Genomic DNA, 17,631 nt, shown 5'->3' with positions numbered 1-17,631 from the left:
AGACTTCAAGGGGTTCTCATTGTAACAGGGCCAGTAGACCTCCTTATGTAAGACCCCTACCTCCCCAGCATGTGGCCTGTGGCTGAAGTCTCCCTTATATTGACTCTGCCCTCTTGTGCTGTCACCTGTCCCAAAAAGTGCCAGCCCCACTCACAGCTCACAACACCCTCACAGCACAAACTCGGGTGCCCAGAGTGGCTTAGACCAATTCTCCATGCCCTTCCTTTGCTTAATCTGGAATTTCCAGCCGGTTTTGGCCGGCCGCTCCCAGTGGGTGGAGCTGAGAAGGGCCCGCCCAGTTTTCCGCGGTTAAGTAGCCCAGCCCAGCTCCGCTCCCGCTTGCACTTGACCTTCCTCTCTGCTCAGCGCACGATGTGTCACTCTCGAAGCTCCCTCCCAACTATGACTGTCCTGCAGGCCCCGACCCCCGTCCCCTCCAACAGCCCGGGATCCCGGAGGGGCTCCGGTCCCGAGATCTTCACGTTCGACCCTCTCCCGGAGCCGGCGAGGGCCCCCACCGCGCGCCCCAGCATCTCTCGCGGGCACCGCAAGCGCAGTCGTCGGGTCCTCTACCCACGAGTGGTGAGTGTCGCCAAAGTGGGCAGCCGCGAGCAGGGCGCGGGGAGCGAGCGCCTCCGGGGCGTCGAGCTGACCCTTTTCCTTCTTTGTCTCCCCTCAGGTGCGGCGCCAGCTGCCTGCCGAGGATCCGAACCCCGCCAGAAGGCTCCTCTTTATCCTGCTTACCATCGTCTTCTGCCAGATCCTGATGGCTGAAGAAGGTGTGCCGGCGCCTCTGGCCGGGGAAGACGACCCCAGCGCGGCGACCCCAGAGCCCACCCCACTGCCCCCCGTCTTTGAGCCGCTCAATCTGACCTCGGAGCCCTCGGACTACTCTCTGGACCTCAGCACTTTTCTCCAGCAACACCCGGCCGCCTTCTAACCGTACCTCCCCACTCTCCCCAAAAAAGAATCTGAAACAAAGAACCACCAGGCGTACCTGGTGCGCAAGAGCGTATCCCAAACTGGGACGGCCGAGGCAACTCCAACTCAGAACACTACAGGGAAGACGCCGGCGGCGCCGGGGAGACCAGCACCCACGCCAGGGCCGAGCCGGCGGGGCAGGAGGCGGCTTTAACTTATTCTCATTGCTCCTAATTAATATTTAAACGTATTTATGTATACCCCCTAGTTGGAGGGGTGTATGTAATATTTATTTTAACTTATGCAGTGGTGCGAGAGGTGCTCCTCTCTGTTGACACGGATCGCTTGTTATTTATTGAGCTTTGTGGGCGAGGTGGAGGGAGGGCGCCTGGAAACGAGGGGGAACAGAAGGGGTGCCCAGGTCCGCGGGGGCGCCCGGGCTGGGAGTCACGGTCGGTGGCGGGTCGTAGGTCTTGGGGCTGACGCTCTCGGTCCTCCAGCATCCCAGCTCCGCGGGTCTGCTGAGACGTCGGCGACTTTGGGAAACAGATCCTTGGACTCGAGTTCCTCGAAGTTGCCCCCGAGCAGTGGCTGCGGAGAGGAGGGCTGGCGGGCTGTCTAGGGCGGCTGTAGGGTCGCCCGGTATGTTCTGTGAACACAAATAAACTCGATTTACTTTTAACAATCATCTGAGTGTATCTTTGCGAGCGGCGATTCCCCATTCCAGCCTTGGCGCCCCAAGGACGGGCGGGAGGGGCCGCCAGCCCCGGAACCCAGCATCCGGGGGCCGGATGCAGTCGTTGGCGGCGAGTCTGCGGTTTTCCCAGTTAGTAAGCGCGGGGCCAACCCGAAATGAAGCAACCTCCCTCCACGGAGGCGCCGGGCCCGCGGAGGTCACGTCCCGCGGCCCGGGGCGGGGTGTGCGGCGGCCCGGGCGGGGCTCCGCGCGGGGGGCGGGGGCGCGGGGAGGGGCGAGGAGGCACCCAGCGGGCCCCCGCGCGCGCTCCGCTAAGCGCACCCCGGCCTGGCGGGCTGCGGACCCGAGCGGGGCCTGCCGGGAAAGAGGCGGGTCGAGGGGGCGGGATTGGTCCGCCGCGGGGGGCGGGGTCGCGTCGGTGTCCGCAACAGGGTGCGGTCGAGTGGCGGGCGCGGGGGCGAACCGGCTTTCGGGAAGGCGGTGCTCGAGTGGCCCCTGCTGGGCTCGCGGCTCCCCTGCGCGTCCCCCTGGTCCCAAGACCCTGTCCCTCCGCGTCGCGAAGGTAGGTGGCCGAGGGGGGCAGGAGACAGGCTGCGGAGAAGCGGGAAGGTGGCGCAAGGTGTGGGGCCTCTAGACGCAGAGCTGTATCCCAGAAGGGGGAAACCGCCCTGCCTGAGGGCCGGGAGTCTCTGGGAATCTGCATTATTGCACCTGGAAAGGCCTAAGCGCACATGTGGATGCGGAAGGCGCTGGGCCTTGGTGTCCGCAGACTGGGCGGGACTGACGGGAAAGTGAAAGGATTCTCTCCTGTGGGCTCCACAGCGCCCCTTCCTCTTCCACAAAGGCTTTCTCTCCCTCTCCAGCTCCTACCTGAGCCATGTTTTTCACCTGTGGCCCAAATGAGGCTATGGTGGTCTCGGGTAAGTACTGTTCTCTTCTCAGCCGCAGAACCCCCACACCCCTCCAGCCTGCTCCTTCCTCCTCCTCTACCTACTCCCCAGCGCTGTCTTTTGCCCCGCCCCCATGGCCGGGAGCCACCCCCATGTGATTCCCAGCCGCTACCCTTTCAGGACCCAAAGTGCCTTCCTTCCAGCGCCCAGATTTCCTCAGGATTGCTCCCCAACCCACTCCACTTCTTCAGCCTTCCACAGTCCAGCTCTACCTTGGTCATGGCAGCTCACTGTCCCCTCACCTTGCAGGTTTCTGCCGGAGCCCCCCAGTTATGGTGGCTGGAGGTCGTGTTTTTGTCCTGCCCTGCATCCAGCAAATCCAGAGGTGGGTAGGAAGAGAACCATAGAAGGGAATCCCCAGTTTTCTCTTTCATCTCACTATCCAACCCCTTCTTTTTTCTCTAGGATCTCTCTCAACACACTGACCCTCAATGTCAAGAGTGAAAAGGTTTACACTCGCCACGGGGTCCCCATCTCAGTCACTGGCATTGCCCAGGTGAGGCTTTCAGAGCCTTTCCCATGAAGTCCATTCCCCCATCACCTTCTCTCTTCCCAGACATTAAGAATCTTCTGCCCATGGCCTTCCCAATCTCTGTCTGCAGAGAAATTTCTCTTTTATTCTCACCTTCTCCTGGGACAAACCCCTCCCCCCCAAAAAAACACTTGATGCCTCCTCCCTTCTCTGTTTCTTCTCTGACTTCTGAGACCTCCAGCCACACCTCCCTATCTTATTCTGGCTGCAGGTGAAAATTCAGGGGCAGAACAAGGAGATGCTGGCAGCTGCCTGCCAGATGTTCCTGGGGAAGACAGAGGCCGAGATTGCCCACATTGCACTTGAGACACTGGAGGGCCACCAGAGGGCTATCATGGCCCACATGACTGTGGAGGTGGGTGTGCAGGACAGGGGAAGATCTGGAAGGGATGCCAGCATGAGGTGGACCTGAGGACAGAGCTAGTCTGTGAAAGCCAGAGGATCTCAAAGCTTAAGTTCTTCCTTCCCACCATTCTGTTATCCTAGGAAATCTATAAGGACAGGCAGAAATTCTCAGAGCAAGTTTTCAAAGTAGCCTCCTCAGACCTGGTCAATATGGGGATCAGCGTGGTTAGCTACACCCTGAAGGACATTCACGATGATCAGGTAAACCTAGGCAGTTGATCCTCTCTCGGCTTCCCTGCTCCTACCTCTTAGCTGCACCCACCTTCTCGAGGACTCTGATTTCTGCTTCTCTCCCACAGGACTACTTGCACTCCTTGGGAAAAGCTCGAACAGCTCAAGTCCAAAAGGATGCTCGGATTGGGGAAGCAGAGGCCAAGAGAGATGCTGGGATCCGTGTGAGAGAGACAGGGGGTCACTTGGATGTCATGGGGTGCCTGTGGGAGAGGGAACAGAAGGGGCTTAATTGAGTAGGGGCTGGTGGAGCTGGTTGGCAAAGGAAATCGATGAGGCCAGGGCTGGGGAACCTGTGGGGAGCAGACTTCTTCAGCCTTCATCTTCCTACACTGACCTTACCTGACCTCTACTTGGACAGGAGGCCAAAGCCAAGCAGGAAAAGGTGTCTGCACAATACCTGAGTGAGATCGAGATGGCCAAGGCTCAGAGGGACTACGAGCTAAAGAAGGCTGCATATGACATTGAGGTCAACACCCGCCGAGCACAGGCAGACCTGGCCTATCAGCTTCAGGTCAGAGCCACCCCACTGAACCAATGGCCAGGCTTGACTTTGCCCTCCCTCCACCCCTCTAGGACCCTACATCTCAGGCCACCACTCTTTCTCATGGTCTAACTCTGATCCCCTGATTCTCGCTCTTAATTTTTGACCCAACTCCTCCAAAAGGGAAGATTTAAAGACCTAAATGTTCCCACTGAGGTCAAAGAAAAGGTTGAGAAGCAACATGATCAATAGGATTGGTCATGTGTTTGGGGGCAAGTTATACAGGCACCTATATGGGAGTAAACCAAAGCCAAGATCCAGCCCATATTCTGTTTACCAGACTGGCATGGGTCTCTGGGTCCACCCAGGGAAAGGGGCGCCTTTTTCTAATTTGCACAGGGCACTGCAGGGGCTAGCAGGAGCCCTAGTGATCCAAGAAAAAATCATGGACTCAGGTATCTGAATCTGCAAAGTGAGACATGAGCAGCGTTGGATAATTGGTTGGGGGCCAGGAGTGAGGGGGGCTCCCTATCTGTGGGTTCTGTCTTTGATAATTCCCCCACTTTCTAAAACTTATTGGTAACTCTTATATCAGTAGGACTTTTTGAGATATCTCAACAAGTATCAGTCAAGCATGGAGTGAGGAAAAAATTGATACAGTTCCAGTTGAAGTTGAACAAGATGTTTTCTTGTTTCAGCTCTCCTACTGAAAACTATGCTTTTTTTTTTTATTTAAACTGTTTAAAATAATTCCCAAGCATAGTACCAAAGTGCTGTCTGGTATTCCTCGGTGGGTGTGATGTGCTTTGTGGAGAGAGTATGTGTGTTAGCTAAGCTCCCTCAGTCATGAATTGAATAGTGCTCTTAGTTATGAGTTTAATGTCATCAAGTCAGCACTATGTATTACATAAGGTGTATAAACAGAAATACGCACATAAAATAAGGTTATAGATTGTTCTGTTGGTGAACATGTTGTGGCCAGAAGCTCACAGGAACTGACCTTGTATTCCCACCAGGAATCAAATAAGTGTCACTAAATCACTGTTAACAAATAATGAGAATCAGCTGGACTATGAGACCTTACCCAAAGGACAGCAATATTTTGAAATTCATTTGTCAAGAGTTGATACAGGCTGCAAACATGAGATGCAGACCTCTTTAGTTTTGATGTTAAAGTCCTGGTGTCTTGACAGGTAATTGAGTGTGGCTGGCGCTGTGCTACTCAGGGCGTGGTCTGCCTCCCAGCAGCACCGCATCACCAGGAAGCTCATTAGAAATACAGAATCTCTAGGGCCTCCCCTGGTGGTGCAGCAGTTGAGCTCTGGCCTGGTTGAGCTCTGGCCTGTGAGGCTGCCCGCAGGCTCTGCAGCGCTGGTTGGTTTCCTGGCCACCCGGGGAGGGTCCCACCCCCCCCCAAAAAAAAAAAAAAAAACCTACAGAATCTCAGGCTCCAGCTGGCTTAACTGAATCAGAATCTGCATCTTAACAAGAGCTTTAGGTGTTCATGTGCACGTCAGAGTTTGAGAAGCATGAATACTGTGGGTGGGACTTGGGTAAGGTGCTTGACCTTCTAAACATGGCTTTTCTGGTCTGTATATTGAAGGACTAGACTGCTTTGCACTCTGTTCCACTTTGATCAGTTCCTCGTTTTGTGCCAGACTCTGTGCTAAGTAATTGGGAAATAAGGATTCCTTTACCAAAGACCTATTAAGTGCCTACCCTGCACCAGACACTGTTTTGGATGGGAGGATATAAATGAGAATTAGTATAGTGCCAGGAAGGGCACAGGGCAGGAACTCTATGATTGGACAGATGGGTAAAGGAGGAGAGTCCTGGAGCCCTCGGTGACTTTTTCAGGCTTTTATTGACATTTTACCAGGTACACAGCAGGTAGAGGTGCCGGGGAGGCCAGGAGGCTGGCAGGCCTCCCAGCCCCCGGCTAATCCTCACTCTTTCTAGGCTCCCTGGTCTGTTGTGGTCTCATTCTCTCCCTTCTGCTGGTTCCGTTCCGCTCTCTCGCTTGTTCTCCTGGTTCTCTTCCTGCTTGTTCTGTTCCCCTGTGACGCCACCCGTATAGGCCCAGTCTCAGCCCAGGTGTACCCACCTACGCATGTCCACACCCCACTCCAGGTGCCCACCATCAGGCATGCATTCAGGACTGCAGGGATCCATCATCAATCCTAGTGGCAGGAGGGCAGAAAAGCTGACAATCATTTACCCTATAATGAGACAAAAGATTCCTGTCCTTATGGCACTTACATTGTGGCACGTACCTCATAACAACTAATGCAAGTAAATAACCTTTATAGGTGCTAATTATCATGTTTAAGCGCTATGAAGGAAACAGGGCGATGTGAAAAACAGTGAGGGAGGACTCAGTTCAGTGGGTGGTCAGAGGAATTGCTGTGAAGAATTGATATAGGAAATAAAAGCTGGAGATGAGAAAGATGTATGTGGCACATGACTGGCCATGCTGTGATGTTGAGCACGTGAAATGTAGCTAGTATGACTGAGGAACTGAGTTTTCAATTTTATTTGATCTTAATGAATTTACATTCTCATAGCCACGTGTGGCTAGTGGCCAGGCAGCAGGTATAAAGGCCCCATGAATGGATGGAGCTTGGCATGTCCCAGGAACAAAAAAGGTTTCTGATCTGGTGTGGCTGGTGTGCCGTGAGTAAAGAGAGGTGACAGGGCAGGGCACGCAGGGTTTGAATGGTCATGATAGAGACTTAGAGAGGGATTCAAAGCAAATGGAAAGCTATTGGAGAACCTAAAACCTCATTATACCTACAAAGTAATTAGGGGAAAAGAGCATGGCAAGAATAAGAACAGAAGGAACAGAAACAGCATTATTTTGGAAACTGGAAAGCCGCGGTAGTTGACTAAGAAAATCTGAGACAGCTGAACCCAAAATTGCAGAGGGGGAGGGAATGGAATGATTTGAGACTCAGAGCCGGCAGCACCAGGGGCCTCTGTCTCTGTGATGAAGACTGCCAACATAAAGAGAAACAGGTGAAAAGTGATTTCTCTGTCATCCCCCTCTGGCTCCTTGCTCTGGGTAATGATCCCTTATTGGCCCCAGTGGGCTTCTGGAGGTTTATTATCTGATGAGTAAGCCAGAAGATGTGGCCTAGGACCAGTCAGCACAGGTGAGCACCTGGAACCTTACAAGTATATGAAGTAACTGCATGCCTACTGAATGCTGATGGCCTCCCACTCAGCACCCAGAACCTGCACCTTCCAAAGAAGGCATCAGAAGGCAGCTCTGGGGAACATGCCCCATCCAAAAGACTGGGAGTTTCCAGATCAGGGGTTCCTGTCCAGACCACTCTATAGTGAAGCTCAAGGTCAGCTAGGCTTCCTTTCAGCATTTTAGACCTTCTTGACTAAGCAGACAACCCAGGATTACCTGATAGAAGAGAGAATCCTGCAATAAGGAGACAAAGACCAAAACCACAAACAGAGCAAAGCAAGTCAAAGGATACCTACTATTCAAACATTAAAAACAGGTCTAAAAAAAGTAATATCCTTGGTGAGATAAAAAGATTTCACATACAGGAAATCAGGACATGGTACAGAAAACAAAGAACTCTTGGAAATTAATAAGATGGCACAGAAAAAAAGATCACTTTGGAAGAAAAATTCTAAGACATTTCCCAGAAAATAGAACAAAACAGATGGGAAAAAATTAGAAAAGATTATTAGAGGCCTTTCCAGGAGAGCCAGCAGAACAAAGAAAATGGGAAGAAGTCAATTAAAAATTTTTAAAAATGTTTATCTGTTCTGAAGGTGCCCACCAAGTGCCCAGCACAATGAATGAAAAACATCTACCATGAAATATCACCAAAATTTAACACTGAGGACAAAGAAAAGATCTGAAACCTTCCGCAGAGAAAAAAACATCTTACAACAAAGGGTCAGGCATCAAAATGACCAGGTTTCTTAAGAAACTGGAAGACCCTGGAGCATTGCCTTCAAAATTCTGCTGGAAAATTAATTCTAATGTAGTTAATGGTTCTTAACCTACGTGTCAAATAGAAAGGCAGAATAAAGATCTGAGAGGTAAAAAATCTCAGAAAATGTTATTTCCCACATAGTCTTAGTCTCTCTGAAGACTAACCCCTGGAGTTTGGTTTTCAAAGATGGGTCTCAAGAAGAGAGAGAAAGGAAGCCAACAAGGAAAGGTCACCCTATAAACTGGGGGAGAGAGCTACTAGTCCACTTTGAAACTGGTTTGAAATTTCAGTGTAAAAGACAGCAAGGTGTCACATCCACAGCACCTTCCACTGAAGTAGATGGAGCCAGTTCTGGTGCTGATGAGACCCACAGGCATGGCAGTGTGTAGCTAGGCCAGAGCAACAGACAAGAAAGAGGCATGTCCTACCAGAACCTCTCCTCACCAACGTCTTTGCAAGAGCTTTCTGGTAATTGTATTCTTCCTACAAGAAATTAGAAATGAAGTCTGCCTAAATAAAGGGAATCCTATATATACCTTTTCTTGTTGATGCTTAGGATATCCCCAGGAGGACACATGAGAAGGTGATCACAGTGATCCTTTCTGGGAAAGGGAAGTAGGTTGGAGGAAATAGGTTGTAGCGGCAGGATGGGCACAGTGCAGGATCTCTACGACCTGAGCAGAGGAGAGTCCTGGAGCCCTTGGTGGCTTTTGCAGGCTTTTATGGGGATTTACCAGGTACATGGCAGGCAGGGGTGCCAGGAGGCTGGCAGGCCTCCTAGCCCCCAGCAAGTCTTCACTTTCTCTGGGCTCTTGGACGTTCTCTCATGGCCTCTGCTTCTCTGCTGGTGCTGCTGTCATTCTGTTCTTCTCATGGTTCTACTCTGCTCTGCTGGCATCCCCGTGACGCTGCCCTTATAAGCCCAGTCTCAGCCCAGGTGTACCCACTTCCATATGCCCACACCCTACTCCAGGTGTCCACCATCAGGCATGCATTTACTCTAATGGCAGGAGGCCAGAAAAGCCTGATAACTTTACTTACCCTACATAGGTGTTTACTTTTTTCTTTTGAAGTTGTACTATGATTAAAAAATGAAAAAGTTACACGTCCCCAACCCCGGGAGAGGAAAGTCAGGGGGGTAGGTACAGCAGTTCTTGAGGCTGCAATGCCAGTAGCTTGCGCCCTGGTAACCACGGCAGTGCAGATAGAAGTGAATCTGAGCAAGTGAATTGGGAAGAGGATCCCGAACACCACAGGGAGATAAGGTGGGCAAATTCAGGCGGAGAAACTGCACCTAGCTTGAGCAAGAACAGGGACTGGGCCCAGCCCTACCCAGAAGATGCTAAGACTCCCTGGGGATAAGGTGGATGTGACTCTAGGAGGTTCTAGACCATGCCTTGGATCTGTGCTGGGAAAATGGACTCCACTGGGTTCCCTTACCCCAGCACCCTTACCCCCACTTTCCCATTTCATTTCTTGTACCTATTCTATTGTACCCTACCCTGGTGTCCTGGGCTTGGCTTCTGCCTGCTTCCAGTGTGCTTGTATTTCAGCTTAACTCTGAACGTCCCCTCTCCCCAGGTGGCCAAGACGAAGCAGCAGATCGAGGAACAGCGGGTACAGGTGCAGGTGGTGGAGCGGGCCCAGCAGGTGGCGGTGCAGGAGCAGGAGATCGCCCGCAGGGAGAAGGAACTGGAGGCCCGAGTTCGGAAGCCGGCTGAAGCTGAGCGCTATAAGCTGGAGCGCCTAGCAGAGGCAGAGAAGTAAGGCCCCCTTCCAGCTCTCCTCTGGCCCTTCACCAAGTGGGCACTCCCAGATAAAGAGCTGAGGCTTCACTACCTGGATTTCTCTGGAGCGCTTGTTGCACCCCAGCGCGGGGACCTCTTTCTCCCAGGAAAAGGGGCCCCTCCACAGCCCTCCCTCCTCTTCTCTTTTCTGCTCAGGTCCCAGCTGATTATGCAGGCAGAGGCAGAAGCCGAGTCTGTGCGGGTGAGTTTGGAGGGGGCTCCTGCTAACTTATTGAGGGGGGCTGTTTCTGCTTGAACTGGGGTTTCTGGTCCTTTTCTGCTGCCAGTCAGTACCACAAGTATCCTGTACCCTCCCCAGATGCGCGGGGAGGCGGAGGCCTTTGCCATAGGGGCCCGTGCCCGGGCGGAGGCGGAGCAGATGGCCAAGAAGGCAGAAGCCTTCCAGATGTACCAGGAGGCTGCTCAGCTGGACATGCTACTGGAGAAGCTGCCCCAGGTCTGGGGGTGTATGGGCACCAGGAGGGTCGGAGCCAGGGATTGAGGCACCAGGCTAATAAGGTGCTTAGGGAGAACCAAGCTTGGGACCATACATTAGTGGAGGGAATTCTAAAGCAGTGACCAAAATGAGGAGGAACCACCAGTAAGACAAGGGGCTCAAAACCCTGGGTAAGGCTTTTGCGGAGGGTGTGGTCAGACCCAAAGCGCTGAGTGGGCCTCTCTCCTACCAGGTGGCAGAGGAAATCAGTGGTCCCTTGACCTCAGCCAATAAGATTACACTGGTGTCCAGTGGAAATGGGACCGTGGGAGCTGCCAAAGTGACTGGGGAAGTGCTGGACATCCTGACCCGCCTGCCAGAGAGTGTGGAGAGACTCACAGGCATCAGCATCTCCCAGGTGAGGCTCCTGAGGCTGGTGGACACTGTGAGTAGTTTTGCATCCCTGTGGCATGGAGATAGCAGGCCTAGGCTGAACCTGTGCCCAGAGAGCCTGTAGGCCTCCGAAGATGAGTTGCTTCCTGTGTGCCACAGTATTAAGCTTCTACACAGATGGGTAAAGAATATTTTTTTAAATCAAACTGCCCTTGGGATACAGAGTATTTTACAAAGAAACTCACTTCCCCTGTGCCACATAGCTGGGGCAGCTAGACTTCAGACATACCACTGACTGGAGCTGTGCTCCTTGTCACACTAGCACAGGAACCAGTTGCAACTTGTTGACAATTCCAAAACCTGTCATTGCCTTTTTTGGTGCCTGTTTATTACAGCAGAGGTCAGAGATCAGGGTCTAGAGCCAGATTGTTCTGATGTGAATCTTAGCTTCCTTGCATGTGACCTCAGACATGTTAGCAATTTCTTTGAACCTATTTCCTCACCTTAAAATTGGGTTTGTAGTTAAGTAGCCTGTTGAATGGTTAAGGGGATTAACTGAGTAAACATTAGCAAAGTGTTTAGAAGAATGCCTGGCACTTAGTAGTAATAGTTAGTAAAAATATGTATATATAGATAAAAGTATTGAACCATATTGGTAACTTTCAAGCCCTGTTCCTTGAGTCCTCCTGGAGGAAGATTGGGTGCTGAAGGCTGGCTGGAGCGGGGCCCTGGCCCCTCCAACCCTTTCAGTGGTTTGCTGTTATGAGTGCTAATGACTGCTTGGTCAAAGCGGGTGAGGTAGGTGCCAGAAACAAGCAGATGACTCCTGGGAGCACATGTGTTCCAAACAGGGCCTGGGAGAGCAGGGTACCTGGTTCCCAAGGTCATACACTGTTTTTTTTGCCAGGTAAACCACAAGCCTTTACGGACAGCCTGAATGCGCGCTTCAGTACCTCGCCTCATGTTCAAGTTGCCTGAATGGTCCTCGTATTGCATGCACTTCAACTGGCCTCCCTGAGCATGACCTTTGACAATGGGGTTGCACCCTCCCTTTCCCATCTCCTTGCCAAATAGCCTGTGCCTTGCCGGGAAGGGATTATTCCCCTTCTCAACCCCACATTTGCCAAGACTGCCAGTCCCCCAGAGGTCCAGTCCAGCCTTGACTTGTACCCCACCCCCAACTTATTTAACCTCCTAGTTAAAATAGACTGAGCCTTATGTCTAGAATTCTTTCCTGGCCAAGACTGATGGATGGCCTGGAAGTTTTCAACTTTGTCCAACTGCTGTTAAGTACTATTACTTTAAAAACAATTAATTTAATAAAACAGAACTCATTTAAACTGAACACTAAATGTAGCTTGCTCCCTTGCCTTCAACGGGCTTTTTAGAAAGGGAGAAAGATAAGTTACTGTACACTATTAAGAGTTGAAAGTAATTCCTCCCCAAAGTTGGTTATAGTCAGGAAAGCATGCTGAAATGGAAGAATGTTGAGAATTGCATTCTTCCCTAGATTTACTGGAAATATGGCCAAGGGAAGTTGACTCTTGACTTTGTAGTACTTTAGGACATACTGGATGAAGCGATTGTCAGAATGGGTCCAGGAAGTGCCATCACCAACTAGCTTTGCTTAGGTGACAAAACCACAGGATTCCAGAAAACGCAACACACAACTAGAAGGGCCCCGGACCTGCTGTGCATTGCAAATGGTCCAGCGAAAGCGTTCAACCCTGCATTCATGAGATTTCCCTGACACGCTCCTAGGATGGTGCTGTGGCCCAGTCTGATGATGGTGCAGCACATTTGGTAGGCCTGGGAATTTGCATCCTTATAGAGGCCTGGGGGGCACAGAGGCTGTTGGTCTAGGAGCCATCTATGCGCTATTGGACATGTATTGGTATCTCCATTTTTATCCTCAGATGGTCTGTGTGAGCCTGCTACCCATTATTAAGCCTGGAAGTAATGGGGACTAGGGAGCTTTGGCTACCAGGGACTCAAGTATGACATGGATCAAATAAGTATTAAGGATCTTTTGGAGTTAATGGAGAGCAGTCCGTGTGTAACTGAACTTGACCCCATGCCTCCACCGGCGAGAGCTTTCCCTCAATGAGCACACACCTCGTGTCCTTTTTTCAATTCCCATTTATTTTTGGCTCTTGGGGCAATGTCATCTTTTCAATATGAAAAAAAGCAAGTTCAACACAAAATAGAAATTTGAAGTGTAGAATAGGACAAAACCAAAGGTAGGGAGAAAAAGGCAATAGCAAAGAAGATGAGATGTTGGCAAAGATGGGAGGGTCTCCTGTCCCCTCTCCTCTGGGGAGTGACTGAAACATGCAGGTGGGCAGTACCCACCCTTCCACATATGTATATACATACACACACAGCAGGGCCAGCATCTTTTTCTGGGTAAGAAAAAGATGGGGATAAGAAGGGCCTTTCTGGAAGCCTAAGGACCAAGGTGGTCTCTTCCTCCTGATCCTTTTCTTCAACCATGGGAAAAGAAACCCAATGTGTGAGGGAGGTATAGTGGGAGTGGGATGAATCCCACCTGACAGTGGAGCAGATTCCTGCAAAGGAAACAGCTTGAAATAGAGCATAAAGGGGAACTGAAAATGGAGATAATACTGTTTAACACCTCCTCCAACACAGAGAGGAGCAAGTAAAATACCTGGAAATTAGCATTTCAACAGCCCAAACCATCCACCCCCCTCCTTCAGAGCCATCAAAGTGGCCTGGTTTCCCTCCCCTGTGGCTACCACATGGACCTTAGGATGGTGGCCAGCTCAGCACATTGTTCTACATGGGATTCAGAAGATGCCCAGCTTCTGGGAGAATTATCTTGAAAATAGAGGAAAATATGAACTGGACAGATGAGAGTGGGCACTAGAAGGAAATACAGGGTCACCCAGAATGGCAGATATCTAGGTTTCCCAGAGTGGAAAGAGAGAGGAGACATTCAACAAACAACAAATATTTATTGAGCGCCTATAATGTGCCAGGCACTGTTTCAGAACCCCCCCAAAAAGAAAAAAGTAGAGGCAGAAAAAGCAAAATCTGAGAAAGAAAAGGGGCAGTTGAAGAAGGCTGAGGGAACTGAGAAGCCTGAGGTGATGAGGCGCTGCCTGCCTTAGGCCTCTTCTTCAGCCTCCTCACCGAAATCTTCTTCCTCTTCCGCGGTGGCATCCTGGTACTGCTGGTACTCGGAGACCAGGTCATTCATGTTGCTCTCGGCCTCGGTGAACTCCATCTCGTCCATGCCCTCACCTGTGTACCAGTGGAGGAAGGCCTTCCGGCGGAACATGGCTGTGAACTGCTCTGAGATGCGCTTGAAGAGCTCCTGGATGGCTGTGCTGTTGCCGATGAAGGTGACTGCCATCTTGAGGCCACGGGGAGGGATGTCGCAGACGGCTGTCTTGACGTTGTTGGGGATCCATTCTACGAAGTAGCTGCTATTCTTGTTCTGCACATTAAGCATCTGCTCATCTACCTCCTTCATGGACATCCGCCCACGGAAGACAGCAGCCACGGTCAGGTAGCGGCCATGGCGGGGGTCACAGGCAGCCATCATATTCTTGGCGTCGAACACTTGCTGGGTGAGTTCAGGCACAGTGAGGGCCCGGTACTGCTGGCTTCCACGGCTGGTCAGAGGAGCGAAGCCAGGCATGAAGAAGTGGAGACGTGGAAAGGGCACCATGTTGACTGCCAGCTTGCGAAGGTCAGCATTGAGCTGGCCAGGGAAGCGGAGGCAGGTGGTGACACCACTCATGGTAGCTGAGACGAGGTGGTTCAGGTCCCCATAGGTTGGTGTGGTCAGCTTGAGGGTGCGGAAGCAGATGTCATAAAGGGCCTCGTTGTCAATGCAGTAGGTCTCATCGGTATTCTCTACTAACTGATGGACAGAGAGGGTGGCGTTATAGGGCTCAACCACAGTGTCGGACACTTTGGGTGAAGGCACCACACTGAAGGTGTTCATGATGCGGTCAGGATACTCTTCTCGGATCTTGCTGATGAGCAAGGTGCCCATTCCAGAACCCGTGCCCCCGCCCAGCGAGTGCGTCAGCTGGAAGCCCTGCAGGCAGTCACAGCTCTCTGCCTCCTTCCGTACAACATCCAGGACCGAGTCCACCAGTTCGGCCCCCTCTGTATAGTGGCCCTTGGCCCAGTTGTTGCCTGCCCCAGACTGACCTAGAATGGGGTCAGAAGTAAGCTAAATTAGTAAACTTTGGAAAATAAGTGACCACATTCTACCCTCCACTAATAAAGCAGTCACTGCATTTCCACCCTCCATTGGTGATTTCAGAACACAGCCTTGTATAAGAGCTCATATCTTTTGCTGCTTCCTTGCACCCAAAAAATTATACTTGGCAGTATCTGCAAATACCTGTATAACTCACCAAAAACAAAGTTGTCTGGTCTGAAGATCTGGCCAAAAGGACCTGAGCGAACAGAATCCATGGTCCCAGGTTCTAAATCCACCAAGATAGCACGAGGAACATATTTGCCACCTACAGGAAAGGAGTGAAAATTGGCAGGTGAGGTAAATACATTGGGACTGATAGGGACAAGGAACTGTGATTCCAGGCGCTGCCACCAGGTGGCAGAAGAGCTAGCTTTTTGTCCTCGGTGGGAAATCAAGGGCTCCAAAGGCAAAGGATGAATTCATCAAAGGGAAGAGGGCCTACTCCCCCCCAGAGACCAGGCTGCAGGTAAGTGGGAGACGAATGGGACCCGTACTTCCGGCACCTGCCCTCACCTGTGGCTTCATTATAGTACACGGAGATGCGGTCCAGCTGCAGGTCGCTGTCCCCGTGGTAGGTGCCGGTGGGGTCGATGCCATGTTCATCACTGATCACCTCCCAGAACTGCGGGGGGAGAGAAAGGAGTTCGCGACAGCTCAGATCCCAGCCATTTTAACGACACGCCGGTGGGAGGCCCTGTTCTAGGGCCCGGGGTCACCTCTAGCTGCCTGCCACGCCCTTCCCTAGACGCCCCTCGCCCCTCATGTGAGGCGCCATGCGGCGGGGAGGGTCGGCCGCAGGCTCGCAGGCGCGGGACGGGTGGGCGGCCCACCCGGGCGATAGGCGCAGGCCCGCCCTCGCACCGGGCACCGCCCCTCCAAGCCTCGCACAAAGGGACCCGGGAGCACCTTCCGCTGCCGCAGTAGACCACGCCCCCGCCCTGCCACGTGACCGCGGGGCATGCGCAAAACGCGCCTCCGACAAAGGGAACGAAGCGCGCGGGCGGGGCCGAGGCGCGAATTCCGCGCGCTAAGGGCGGGGCTCGGCGGGGCGCCCCCGCCCGCCCGGAGGGCCGCATTGTCCAGACGCGCCCAGGGCGCCCGAACTCCGCCCCCGCAGGGGGGGCCGCCCTTCTGCTACAACCTAGCCGCCGCACTTCCTCCCCGCCCCACCCCCGCTACACTGTAACCGCGCGCGCCAAAAAAAAAAAAAAAAAAAATCAAAAAACCCCTTGGCCCCGGAATTTCATTCCCTTGCTAGCTTTTCGCCCCCTTGCTTTACCACTCCGTCCTGAGGCTGGCTTTAAAGGCCCCCGTTTATCCTCAATATCTGCTCAAGCCCTCAAAGGGGGGCGATCTTTTTAAGGGGAAATAAAAAGTGAAATTAATCCAGCATATATTAACCTTCCACCCACGAAAAACTGCGGGTCCACGCCTCGGGACTCGATCTTTTTGTGCAAGGTAGAGAGCAGTGCAGCCCACCCCGGCGCCTCGCGCCCCCCATCTTTGGATCCCGCCTTTCTGCAGCTGCGGGTCCAGCCTCGCCCCTTCCCCCTAGTTTTCGCCCCACGAAATCCTGCCAAGGGGGATGCACAAGGGAAAAACCGCCTCGCTTTGTTTCGGGCCGTTTGCGCATCTCCCTCCCTGTCCGGTCTTTGGACCGTTAGGAGATCCCCTTTAAGTGAAATCTTACAGAATCTCGGTCCTCTCGTCCCCCCCAAACCTGAAGGGTATTGCTAATAGCTTCTCCAAAATGAGCCAGCAAGAAAAATAATCCCCTATTTTTCAAAAAGTATCTAGCGATAATTGTGCATTATACATATATAACTTTTTTGGGCAAACCTAGACTACGGATGGACAGTGCAAATGTCCCACAACCATCCTTTATAATTTACCTGATTATTTCTTCTCAAAAGAAACAGACAAAAGAAGGGGTTTAAAATCCTTACCTTGGCACCGATCTGGTTGCCACACTGACCGGCCTGGATGTGCACGATTTCCCTCATGGTTCAAAATTTACTTTAATTTTTGTGCTCGCCTCGAGGTGTACACGGGGCAAGAGAATGCTATGTAATTTTTTTTTCACTGCTGCTGGTCGCAGTCTGGAAGGCTGGGACCCCGGAGGCTGGAGCAGCGAGGTCCGAACGCGGCGGCAGGAAGGTTCTGAGAGGGAGAAAGGAGAGGGGAGGGCGCGGGAGGAGGCGGGCAGGGCGGGGCGCGCGTGCGCCGGGCGGGGAGGCGGGAGAAAGCGCCCAGCGCCGCGGTCGGAAGACAAAGCCTCGGCGAGGCAGGTCCTGATTAGTCGACGCCTGTCCTGCATTACTCGGCCATTGGTCTCTGCTCCGGGCGACAGTCGCACTGCTCTCTGGGAGTTGTAGTCGTCTATTGTTGTCCACGCTGCAAAATGAAGGGATGAATGGGTGGGTACAGGTTTTTGGGTTTTGTGGGTTTTTTATGAAAAATGACCTTACTCGAGATTTCTTTTCTCTGTGCCCCAGTTTTTGTACGAAAAAATGATTCGTTTTCGGGAGTCCAGGAATTGGGAATCTCGGGGTGCCCGGCGTTGGAAAGTGGTGTGGGCACGCCCTGAGAGTCCCCG

At 52.4% G+C, this 17,631-nt stretch overlaps 3 protein-coding genes across 4 annotated transcripts; 2 read left to right on the top strand and 1 right to left on the bottom strand.

Moving 5' to 3' along the window:
- Positions 1 to 323: 323 nt before the first annotated feature.
- IER3 (immediate early response 3) lies at positions 324 to 1,728 on the top strand. The gene is made up of 2 exons (XM_037519335.2): positions 324 to 582; positions 680 to 1,728. The coding sequence occupies exons 1-2, from the start codon at positions 373 to 375 to the stop codon at positions 938 to 940; spliced, it is 471 nt and encodes a 156-aa protein (XP_037375232.1). The 5' UTR covers positions 324 to 372; the 3' UTR covers positions 941 to 1,728.
- Positions 1,726 to 12,235, top strand: FLOT1 (flotillin 1). 2 transcript variants are annotated; one of them, XM_037519334.2, is made up of 13 exons: positions 1,726 to 1,747; positions 2,482 to 2,538; positions 2,818 to 2,893; positions 2,974 to 3,064; positions 3,312 to 3,455; positions 3,587 to 3,706; positions 3,805 to 3,900; positions 4,098 to 4,250; positions 9,761 to 9,942; positions 10,123 to 10,168; positions 10,286 to 10,423; positions 10,656 to 10,820; positions 11,703 to 12,235. In XM_037519334.2, exons 2-13 carry the CDS (start codon positions 2,496 to 2,498, stop codon positions 11,730 to 11,732), a joined length of 1,284 nt encoding a protein of 427 aa, XP_037375231.1. In that variant the 5' UTR covers positions 1,726 to 1,747; positions 2,482 to 2,495; the 3' UTR covers positions 11,733 to 12,235. The 2 variants fall into 2 exon arrangements, with proteins under 2 accessions (XP_037375231.1, XP_037375230.1); XM_037519333.2 differs by lacking the exon at positions 1,726 to 1,747 and adding an exon at positions 2,057 to 2,180 and having other exon boundaries at positions 11,703 to 12,234.
- Positions 12,236 to 13,750: 1,515 nt separating this feature from the next.
- TUBB (tubulin beta class I) lies at positions 13,751 to 17,218 on the bottom strand. Its single transcript, XM_037519332.2, has 4 exons — positions 16,982 to 17,218; positions 15,549 to 15,657; positions 15,190 to 15,300; positions 13,751 to 14,980 (listed from the first exon to the last, which is right to left on the bottom strand). The coding sequence occupies exons 1-4, from the start codon at positions 17,036 to 17,038 to the stop codon at positions 13,923 to 13,925; spliced, it is 1,335 nt and encodes a 444-aa protein (XP_037375229.1). The 5' UTR covers positions 17,039 to 17,218; the 3' UTR covers positions 13,751 to 13,922.
- Positions 17,219 to 17,631: the final 413 nt, after the last annotated feature.

The sequence above is a fragment of the Talpa occidentalis genome, unplaced genomic scaffold (genome assembly GCF_014898055.3).
Source record: "Talpa occidentalis isolate TD23 unplaced genomic scaffold, MPIMG_talOcc4v2.1 talOcc4.2, whole genome shotgun sequence".
In the NCBI taxonomy this organism is placed as follows: domain Eukaryota; kingdom Metazoa; phylum Chordata; class Mammalia; order Eulipotyphla; family Talpidae; genus Talpa; species Talpa occidentalis.
The sequence above is the reverse complement of the archived record's forward strand: the minus strand, read 5'-3'. Positions and strand labels throughout refer to the sequence as shown.

Excerpts from the sequence above, each read along its gene's own strand:
- TUBB (XM_037519332.2), bottom strand. The coding sequence starts at position 17,038 with ATGAGGGAAATCGTGCACATCCAGGCCGGTCAGTGTGGCAACCAGATC. Across the intron at positions 15,658-16,981 it reads GCAACCAGATCGGTGCCAAG|TTCTGGGAGGTGATCAGTGA; the intron begins GTAAGGATTTTA and ends CTCCCCCCGCAG. Across the intron at positions 14,981-15,189 it reads ACCAGACAACTTTGTTTTTG|GTCAGTCTGGGGCAGGCAAC; the intron begins GTGAGTTATACA and ends ACCCCATTCTAG.
- FLOT1 (XM_037519334.2), top strand. The coding sequence starts at position 2,496 with ATGTTTTTCACCTGTGGCCCAAATGAGGCTATGGTGGTCTCGG. Across the intron at positions 3,456-3,586 it reads TGGCCCACATGACTGTGGAG|GAAATCTATAAGGACAGGCA; the intron begins GTGGGTGTGCAG and ends CTGTTATCCTAG. Across the intron at positions 3,707-3,804 it reads AGGACATTCACGATGATCAG|GACTACTTGCACTCCTTGGG; the intron begins GTAAACCTAGGC and ends TCTCTCCCACAG.
- IER3 (XM_037519335.2), top strand. The coding sequence starts at position 373 with ATGTGTCACTCTCGAAGCTCCCTCCCAACTATGACTGTCCTGCAGGCC. Across the intron at positions 583-679 it reads GGGTCCTCTACCCACGAGTG|GTGCGGCGCCAGCTGCCTGC; the intron begins GTGAGTGTCGCC and ends GTCTCCCCTCAG.